At 32.8% G+C, this 11,102-nt stretch overlaps 2 protein-coding genes across 2 annotated transcripts in view; one reads left to right on the top strand and one right to left on the bottom strand.

Moving 5' to 3' along the window:
• und (methionyl aminopeptidase und) overlaps nucleotides 1-9,348 on the bottom strand; it is a 41,429-nt gene extending 32,081 nt beyond the window's left edge. Inside the window, exon 1 of the mRNA XM_074120961.1 lies at nucleotides 8,423-9,348. Within this exon, the coding sequence (XP_073977062.1) occupies nucleotides 8,423-8,453 (31 nt within the window). The 5' untranslated portion in view covers nucleotides 8,454-9,348. The remainder of the gene's footprint in view (nucleotides 1-8,422) is intronic.
• The window catches only part of stx (ubiquitin-like domain-containing protein stuxnet), a 42,658-nt gene continuing 34,332 nt past the window's right edge, over nucleotides 2,777-11,102 (top strand). The window contains exons 1-2 of the mRNA XM_074120972.1: nucleotides 2,777-3,217; nucleotides 3,394-3,481. Of these exons, the coding sequence (XP_073977073.1) occupies nucleotides 3,000-3,217; nucleotides 3,394-3,481 (306 nt within the window). The 5' untranslated portion in view covers nucleotides 2,777-2,999. The remainder of the gene's footprint in view (nucleotides 3,218-3,393; nucleotides 3,482-11,102) is intronic.

The raw sequence follows: 11,102 nt of genomic DNA, 5'->3' as shown, positions 1-11,102 counted from the left end.
GCGAATTGCTTTCATTAAATTAGTACTTGTCTGAGAGATTATTTTACTTTTCCATTTGAAATATTCGGGTCGAAGTTCAAGAAAGAAATTTGAAAATAATTTGATAATTTTTTTTTTTATATATTTAAGAAATTTCAAGCTCTTAAAAATCAAAATTGAATTATCAAGGATAGTTATCAGAGAATAAATCCCTAATTACTTAATATGTTTTGCAGTATCACACCGGCCCTTAATCTAAATAAATGTTCTAATTGTTGCACCTTAACTAATTATCATTGCTGAATCATTAAAAAATGTCATTGAAATAATAAGTCAGGTCTGCCAAGGATCTACTAAATTCCAGAGGTATTAAGATTCAAAGAAATTTGCGTGAAAACCCCAACTTTTACTTGTTACAATTAATCTGATAATTTCTTTCTAACTTAAATTATAACTTAATATTTTGTTCTTTGTATGATATGCTACGTACAAGTATTACATTAATTTGTTACAGTTAAAATATGTATACAGGGTGAATCAGTAAGTAATGACCACAGGCCTACTGTGTGTAGTACATCTAAAGTGAAGTTCAATGACGTATTGGCCAATTTCAAATTTTCCAATGTTCTTTAGTGACGTCACTTAATTTTTTTCCTAAAAACATTACTTTTTGGCAATAAAAATGTGATAAAGGTAGATTCTATAAAACTATGGCAGATCAGTTACCTAGACAACCATGGTTTAAGGGAACTGTCACTAATAAATGGTTGTTACGACAATAAGCAGGCTGAGAGCGAACCACGCGGTGTGCGGATCGTATCTACACAGGATCAACAAAAGGTCCTCTCCTCCTTTCGTAGATTGCAATGAGGAGAAGACTTTCAAACATGTAATAATGATATGTCCACGTTATGTGGTAGAAAGGAAACGAATGTTTGACGATATATACAGGTATTTAGATGCACCATTTCGCTACGAAGACATTATATTCTTCACCTACATTTATGTGCTTAAGTCGATAGCAGAGCTAGCGATGAAATATGAATGTATTTAAAAGCTATAGCCGAATTAGAATGAATGGAAGAAAATGCTTAGAGAAGGATTACGTGATTTTAATTTCGGTTAAGCTATAAGGATGGCAGGAGCACAGAGTGCTGCTCCATCCATTAGCAGTAGTTTATGTAAATAGTGGTATATAGTAGAATGATGAATGTGTGAAGCGAATGTATTTGTAGGTAAGAATGGAGAGTGAGTGATATTCTAGTGATAAGCACCTAGACGATGCTGGCTGTATGGCGGAAGCCAATGCCAAAATAAAAAAAAAAAAAAAAAAAATTCGATTCTGATAACACGGTTAGAAGACAGATAAATTTTCTAAAAATTAACACCATTTTGAAGCATAAGTTATTCTCCAAACAGCCTCAATGTTCCTCCGGATACTGGAAAAATAAAAGTAACCGAAATTTTTAAGAAAACTCATTAGGCCCTTATGTTAAAATAATTCATTTTATTATTATTTTTTTTTTTAAGTTTGAGTAAATACTTAATATCATGTTTTCTCACTTTGTGATATAAACGTATTTGACCTTTTTTAAAAATGTTTGAATATTTTTAAGAACTAAGCAAATTAACCTTCGATTATAAAAATAGTACTTGTTTAAAATATTTTAAACCTATAAGATACCAAGTTGGAGGAAAAATGGATCAGTGTACGAAGAAAGATGTCCGTCCTAATTGTTTTTAATGAGGAGCTAATCGAAGTTAGGGAAAAGAAGTACGCGCGGAAATATCCAACGAAATCAATAAATATTTGAATAATTTATAAGATTATTATGAGATTTCTAGGCGCCACGATAGACGAGCTATTAGAGCCGAGGGCAGCAAAGCTAAGATGTATTGTGGTGCTGAGTTTGATTCACATTCTCTCTAGGCCTTATTTTGTTTAATGGTTAATGTGAGAATTTAACAGTAAGGTATGTTCGCTATCTGCCTCCGAACACTTAATTTGATAGCTGGAAGTAAAGCTCGCATAAACAAAAATAGGCAACTTATTATGAGAACATTCATTGCTCAAATAGCTAATTGCTAGTCTTATAAAGCAAATGATCCTTACTTATATAAAATTACGAAGTATTAAAAGATATACATATTGCAAGCAGCACACATTTACTTATGAATAGAACATTTAAGGCGGTATGGCTACTGCAATGAAAATATACTTTCTGCAGTTCATATTCCTCGAGACAAATGAGCAAATCGATAAATGATATTCAGAGATTTAAAAAGTTATTTAAAAGGTTTAAAAACCCATCAATGTCATTGATATTTTAATATTTAGTGATTTCAGTATTACTGAGAGAATATGAGTCCCCCCCCCCCCACAAAAAAGTTTAATACCACTGAGTTATAACTTTTAGGATAATTTTGAAACTGGTTAGAAAACAGAAAGGTCCAAGTGGACAGAATGTGAAAATATTTTTAAGCATTTTTTAGGTAGTAATTTTCTTACAGTCTGATAGATTTTGTCTGCAAGATCTTTTCCGAAAACATACTAAGTCGATTCTTGAATAAATCGTCTCGACTTCAGCGGTTCTCTGCTGTAACATCGGTAACTTCTCATAATAACCACGCTTTTACTTCTATCATTATATAGTAAACATCTATAATGTAAAAAAAATATAAGTGAAGTCTTTCATATTGAAATAAAGAGAAAAATTCATGAAAAGTGTGATATAAAAAATTAAGTTGGTAAATGTTTGCTTGATTTATAAATGTCTGGGAGATTATCAAGTATATGTGATCAAGATGCTTTTGCAGTCAGCTGTAATTAGTGGACGGCCATTGTTCGGTACAGTTTAGTATTTAGTTTAGTTAGCATTTTTGTCTCCGCTAGAGAGGGTGTATGTGTGTGTGGTGCTCTCATTATAATAGATAAGTGAATGTACGCGTGAAAAGTTTTGTGCAGTGCGGACCGTTTACCATTTTCCAGTTACATTACTGGTAGTGAGTGCGGCCCGAAAATGGAAGCGGGTCGGGATACTGGTTGTGTTTGTTCTAATGGGTGTGGTTGTGAGTCCAACGTTTCAGATTCTAACATTACAATTTCTGTGACGCCAACGACGGGGGGACAGTTTGATTTGGCCGTCACTAAAACAGACTCAATAGAAAATTTGAAGAAACTAATATCAAAAAAGTTGAAAGTGCCGAAGGAAAGGATTTGTCTTCTTCATAGGGAGAGGTGAGTGTTCCCCCTCAAATCCTGCTACTCCATTTTGTTTTAGTTGTATCGACTACCCTGTCCTAAGTTACTCAATCGTTATGAAATTGTCCACTTGCCCCTCTCAGAAATGCGGGGGTGCTAAATAATCTACGTGTTATGTTACAAGTTGATTTATTTAACTTAATTTTTTTTAGGCAACTGCGGGAAGGCACCGTACAAGAGAATCATTTGGTTAACGGTAGTAGGTTAACTCTGCTTCCAAGCGTTGAAACGGGATTACTGGTAAGCCTAAAAATATTCACTCTGCAGTTCAATAAAGTGTTACGTTCTTTCTTTACATAACAGTTGTGTTGATATGCGTACTTTTGGTTTGGAAACCCTCCTCAGATTGTTAAGTAAACCCTGCACACTTTTATTTCATTTCTATAGTAATACTTTTTTTTTTGTTTTTTGTTTATGTACAGTTCATGTTTTTAAATAATGTTTTAATTTGGCACAGCGCTATATGATGTGTTTAGGGGAATACAGGTTTGCTACAATTAATAATAATATGTACCCCCGCAAACAGAACGTTTGACAAAGAAGTGCAGTCATTTAATTTGCTTGTTTAAATATGTTGTTTTAATTTGTTTTGAAACGGATAACCTATTTGGTTGTCTTAGTTGCATTGTTTTCGTCATTTTTTTTAAGATTGTAAGTCCTCCATGATGTACACGCACAAAACATGTACACTTGATATTTCGGTTGTTAATGTCTGTTCTAATACTCGTACTAAATTTCGAAACCAATTTTTTTGCTTGCCTTACAGTTTCAGCCTTGAAAACATATTAAATATTTTCTTGGAATATCAAAATCCCTTTTGCAGTTTCGCTTTCACATATTTAGTTCATACTTTTAGAATTAGTTGTAATGGTTTCATTACATAGTGAAGGTTAACTTTATCCTTATTTATTTTTTAAGAATTCTTTATTTAAAACGATTACATTCTTCTGGTTCCAAATAAGTTTATTTTAATAGAAGAAAGTTATCTCGCAAATAAAAGAAATGCTTTTTAAGTAACAAATTTTGTGTAAAACAGTTTTTTATTTATTTGTTTTAAACGAATAATATTTTATTTAATCATGCTAGATTTTACTAACTTTGGTATATTACAATAATAATAATGAAATGAAAAATAAACCTTCATTTTATAAAAACTCGTATCATGTTATTTTATTCGTACGCATAGTTTTTTAGACGTCTATAAATATAAATCAAAGAGAAATAGATAAACAGAATTGAGATAATCAATTATGTTAATTGTTATTGATTGGTGCTTAATAATTAATTAATTTTCCCTTTTTTAAATAATTTTTTTATAAAAATAAAATTTGATCACCCGTTTCAGTACTAGTGTTTACTAAAGCAAAACGTTTATATTAGAACTTTAAAATTGCTAGTATTCCCGCCTCCTATCTTTTATATTCTTTGTACCTTATTAGGTAATCTTTGATTTTATTGCTTAATTTGTGCATATAAAGAGAAAGATGTGTCTATTAGAATTTCCAAAAAAAATGAGGCATAATACCATGATAGGAGGAGTTTGTTTTTAAAAGATATGTGAATGACTGGCTGTGAAGGCAAATTAGCTTCTACTTAATGCATGGGTCGTCGAGCAGCTCAGTAGAGTCATCAGCTAGTGTGTACTGAGTATGTCAGCATTATTTAAGGAATAGTGAGCAAAAATTTGTTCATGTTATAAGGTCTAAAATTTACTATGTTACTATCACGACACTTGAGAATATTTTTATGAATGCGAGAATTTATTTAATTTATTATTTTGTTGGTTTCTATTGCAGAGTATATTTTGTATTTTTTTTGAGAGTGAAAAAATCTGCACTGGCGTTTAAAGGCTTCTAAATGCCTCCAATTGCCAATGCTTCCGAAAGTAATATATTTCTTATCCGAGATATCGCATTTTATAAAGCTTTTTTTCTTCTAAGGTGGTGAATACTTTTTTTTAAAATGGCGCATCGACAATTGGTGTCATTAACGGCCCTCAGCCTCTCTATTCCTCGAATAGAATTCTCACGAGGTGTGATGGCATCATAATTTTTAAAATCTTGGTTGTTAGTGTAGTAAAAACGTAAAGACTTGAGTATCCAATCGCCCTTGTCCTAACCTCTCCTCAAGTTTCCTTAAAGTCTGATCTTGGTGCATCAACAGAGAATATCACTGGCCAAGTTCCTCTCTTAGTATCTCGCCGGTACTCAATATTTTAAACCTTAACTTGAAGAAGAAAGGACACTTTGCCAAATAATGATTGAAACTCAGTCTCCTGCACTCCATTCTAACATCTCGTAAATGGGGTTGGTATTTCGACAGTATTTAGGTGTCCAGCCACCTACCAGCCGTTTCCAGTCATAGGAATTCTTGTTTATTACACAGATCCCACATATAGCTTGTAGTATTTGGTTTAATACCTTTTAAAAAACTCAGCCTGTTGATATCCTCTTACTTCCCTGCCTGATCGTCCCAGTTCCTTGGCCTCTCGATTATAACGTTTCAATAAATCAGGTACGAGTCCTCAGAATAAAGTGTTAGACCTTCTCTTGCAATTCCAGGGTTCAGAAGAGTCTTACTATTTCTCTTTCGGCTAGATGACTCAGATGTCTTCTACATTCTTTTATCTCCTTTATCTAATGCTTTTTAAGTATCGGACTGTCAGAGAAGATTCTTGCCTCCTTTTAAAAATCTTGCCTGATTCTTTAATTTGAGTTTATTAAAAATTATACTTATTTAGGTTTACCCTGGACTAGATTGGGAAAATTTTTATCGCTTCTAGTATTAAAGCAAGTTATTTTACTTTTGAATTTTAATGGCAGGAAACTTGGATAAAGGGAATTTTTGTTGGATAAACGTGTCAGGAATCATATAATGATATTGTTTAATCTAATTTACTCCATATCTCGGTACTGGGGCCTAAATTATTATCTTGGGAAGCATTTAAAATAAATTGTCTTAAATCAGTCTACTTCTGGCATACTTCGATTCCCAGCTATATGATTCGAATGAACTTTGGTTGTAGAGATATTAATGACATTAAAGAGTTGTTAACTGTCAAAGAAGTAGTTATTTTGAACTGATATTAACAATGCCAGAGACTTTGACCCCTGAGAAAATTCTTAGAAGCCTTGGTGTCCGAGAGGAAAGAAGATATGTGAAGATAGCTGATTAAGGGTCAATCGTTCGACGGAATATGAATGAAACTAATAAGCATTTCAGGAGTCTGAAAAACACTAATAACACAAAACAGGCAACAGTGCGTTTACGATTTCAATTTGGTTAGATTAGTTATGGGCAAACCCAGGTATTTTACCAGCACCAGGGTGGCAGATTTCTGTAGTACTATGAATTGGTGAATCCAGATTAATAGAAGCCCCACAAAAAGTATAGAATTATAATAAATGATTTTATAGAAAAAGATTTTTGGAAAAGATCAAGTCGTGATCAGCCGAATAACGGATCAATATCTATGTCAAAGCATTTCCCATACAACCGGTTCTCAGGTTTTAAGAAGCTTAGCTAAGTACCCACGGTAAAATGAATAAAAGACATAACAAAAAAAAAATTAGCTTCAGCAGGAAAGAAATTTCGTGTAAGGAGTAAAGGATTCATTAGCAAAAATGAGGTCTCCAGAAGTCATAAATAATGGATAAGCTTGATATATTTAACTCTGAAATACGCCAAGGAAACTAGAGCTTGAAAAGAGTAGAATAGAATTTGCATTATGGATTTTAAGAAGAATTTAAGAGAATACTAGGTGCAGCCGCGTTAGGAATACCACGTTGAAAGTTATATTAAAGGGCAGCTTAGTTTTGGTACGTTTTGAACTGAAATTAGAGCACTGCTTAAAACATGTGAGGCAATCGTTTGAAATAGAGAAATGGAAGCTGGTTTTACTCGGAGACATCTCTGAAAAAGGTTGTTGAAAAGAAAGAGTTTGATTAGGATTTTCTTCTCAAATCCTCAACACCAAGAAAACGGAAATTTTTCATATTAGTTGTGATACCAGATAAGGTTGTCCGTTTGTTCCCCCCCCCCCAATCTGCTTTCTGTGCGTGAAGGAGAATTCCTACTAGGGGATACAGTAATCACAATATTTTAATGTACGATGTCGTTTCTCATGGGAGAAAGCCAAAAAAGGGTCTGCCAAAAAAATATAGACCATCTATTCAATATTACTGTAATCATCCAAAATGATATATTTTAAAAAGAAGTTAGTCTGATTCTTGACGATAGATGGAGTTTGGGAATAGAGAGATGCCAGGTATTTAATAAATCCAAAAAAAATATATAGGTGTTAGTAGTTAACTGAGACCACCTTGTCTTTCTCTAAAAACAAAGTAGGTCTCGACATTTAACGTGGCCCACAATATATTGTTGATAACTCAAAACATGGTTTATCTGTTGGCAAATTCAGATTATTGCAGTTTTTTGTTTTGAATTTACATTTTAAGAATTCACATAAAATTTTTTAAAGGGAATAATATGCGTAGGATTACAGTTTATTGCTGAAGTAATTTGAAATTAAACTGAATAAGATGTTAACTGATTTATTTTAACAATTGCGGTAAAGAAATTTAATTTAGTCCAATATTTACGTTTTATGTAAATTTAAGATGTTAATTTTTATTGTTTTGATATGTTAATATTTGTACTGAATCTTTTCCTGTTATTATAATTTTAATTGTATTTATTTATTTACAAAACTTTACATATGTACATATATTTTTATTAAGATAGAAAGATATTTATATTTTTAGTGGGAAAGTATGTTTTGATATTAAAACTCTCTTACTTACCAGTGTTGCATAAAAACCGTTGTTTTCTACATATTAGGTTATGTTTATACTTCAAATAATATTTTGCAACCAAACGAGTAAGAAAACACTTCCGTGCTAGTTACAAAAGTAATTGTTTCTTCTACTATCTCATATTTGTCCTGCGCATAATTAAATAAATAAATTACAATAATAATTAGGGAAGGGATTAGTTTCGCGGAGATCCCGGTGTAAATCCAACTACTGGTCCTTAAATTTTCTCTATTTAGCAGCTTCTTGCAGCTCACTGTCTGATGATGGATTGTTACGAGAGAACGTTGTTCAGAGGCCGGCCAGTGCACAGAAAAAAGTTCTGGGCGCCAAAAACTTAGATAAAATTAAAAATAATAATAAATATTACCTGACATAAAGTACACTAAGGCTGGAAACATAGTGGCGCGGCGGGCAAAGCGGCGATGATAGCTGCTTCAGATGAAAGAGAGCGACGAGCAGCGAGCAAAGATTCGCATGCACATAGTGACCAGTTTAGTCGCGTTCTCCTTTTGACAAAACAAGATGGAGGAACTATTTTTATATGAAAATTCTTCGTTGAAACTTTGGTATTAGCAGCAGCTGCAGCAGTAGGAGCTGCAGTGTACATGACATAAATAAGTCTAGAAATGAACTTGGTGAATTTCATCACTTGTACCAACAACTTCGGGAGCATCATGGCAAGTTTCATGCGTATTTTCGAATGTCTTTATCAACATTTGATTACATACTAGCCCATTAATCAAAATCAAATTTTATTGTTTTTGAGTAATACAGCTCATAACATGAGTTAGGCACAATATAGAAAAATTAATTATGTAGGTTATTAACTAAATACAAATCTGTGTAACCCCATTAATCCTAGCAGTTACTTTAAGGTTAGAAAATCAAAATAAATAAAAACAAAATAGAAATATATGCAGATAAAAAGAAATTAGTCAATTAAAAAAACACAACAATTTTATTAAATAACTACTCCATGATTTGTCGTAAATTAATGTTGTTCATCTGAAAAACTGGAGTAGTAGGACGCTACAGAAGAAGGATTGGAGAATTCGTCCTGATCAGAAGTAGTAGGACGTGAAAATTTAATTTAATTTTGCCTAGTATTTAGATGAAAGTTAGCATTAAGGGATTGAGAACCAAATTAAATGTAGCAAAAATTACCTGAATTCTCCATTAACTAATAATTGTTAATTAATTTAAACTATTAATTATTAAAAACTATTGTAGCTTCACAAATACTATGGCCCCACAGAGGTTTCTTTAAACAAACTAAACCAATAAATGTATCAATATCCATAACCTTTGAAAAATAACCTTCACAAATTGAGCGCGATGAGAGCGAAGAAATCAAACATATCATAACGCTTCGCTCTACTCTCTAGAGATAGCGTTGCTCTATCTTCGCTTTGCTCGCCACTATGCGCGGTCCCATATGTTTACTTGTGTTTGATTTCGCCGCTTTGCTCTTCGCTATCATCGCCGCTTTGCTCGCCGCTCCACTATGTTTCCAGCCTAAGGTTAATGAAGTAACACTGCTACACAGGAATAGTAAACAAATCTACGAAGGCAATTTCAATTACAAATCTAGTTATAGACAGTGGTGTTGTCCAACACTGAACATTGGAACTGTAAGAATCTCCTAGGAAGAAATAATCTAAGAGCCAACAACTGGATTCGAATTCATATCTTCGCTAAGTAATCCAGTATATGTTAATCAAGAAGCAAATCCCTTCTCTTTTATTTACCTTATCGACATCTATGGTCATCAGCATCTTTAAATATTTATTTTCTTCAAACAACGGCGCACATAATTGGATTGACACTATGCTCTCTGTTCAGTCTGCAAAGGCATCTGCCACCAGCACCTTGGCCATCAAAGTATGGGAGAATCCGTGGTTTACAATAAATACCAACTATATTGGTGTAAATTAAAACTACAAAAACACATATTTTTAAAATTACCTGCTTACCCCTTGAATATTATTAGAATCGAATACTTTTATAAGTATTAAAAAAAGATACAAAGATATTATTTAGATATTATTATTTTTGGTGAATCATACTTTTTCAATAGGATGAACAAATAACTGCCAGTTTCAGTCATTATAAACTTTAATATGCCAAACTTTCGTCTTCAGGGCTAATTTACAATATACTGTTTTACATCATTAGAGGGTTGGTGTGTCTTCTGTCTTGTCTTGAGTTCATGAGTTCATAATGAAGTTTATAACGACTGAAACTGGCATTAATTTTTCATCCTATTGTTACATACGTTTGTTATTGATAACTTCTTGACATAATGCGGAGTACTTATACCTCAGTTTAATTCAATTTGCACATTTGCTTTTGGGAGAAGTGTTTTTAAGAAATATTCCTTCTATTACAACAGTTGCAACTGTTGTTGTTGGGATGTAGTATTCTTATCAATATTCTTACAGCCTTTAAAATAATCCAACCACGCATATGTATACTATTTACATATATTCTCACTCCTATACAATGTTTCTGCTTACTACATTCATGCTAATAAATACATTAAAACTAAAGAAAAATATGATATTCCTCCTTCTTTTCGTTGAACCTTTTTTTTTCAATTTGTTTATTAATTTTGAAACTTCAATTAATCACCAGAGACTGAAAACCTAATTTTAAATTTTTGATAAAAACCTATTCTCTTTAGGAATGCCAAAACCTAGAAACATGGGAAGATTTTTCTGTAAGGTTTCAAATCATATTCCTTAAGGAAAGGGATTAGCTGTGAGGTTAGCATACTGGACAACACTCGGAGGTCCCGGGTTCGAATTCAGCTGCTGACCCTTAGATTTTCTCTTCCTAGGAGCTTCTTACAGCTTACTGTCCGGTGATGGACAGTGTTGTCTGTAACGAGAGAACACTGTCCGGAGGTCGGCAGTGCACTGGAAAAAGCTCCGGGCGCCAATAACCTTAGATGTTGACGCGCCTTAAATAAAAAAATAAAAAAATCATATTCATATATGGCAGGCCTTGTTTTCTATATTAACGCAGCATTGGCACCTAACCATGTG

The sequence above is a fragment of the Rhodnius prolixus genome, unplaced genomic scaffold (assembly GCF_049639745.1).
Source record: "Rhodnius prolixus isolate KJV_2025 unplaced genomic scaffold, Rpr scaffold_2, whole genome shotgun sequence".
NCBI lineage: Eukaryota > Metazoa > Arthropoda > Insecta > Hemiptera > Reduviidae > Rhodnius > Rhodnius prolixus.
The sequence above is the reverse complement of the archived record's forward strand: the minus strand, read 5'-3'. Positions and strand labels throughout refer to the sequence as shown.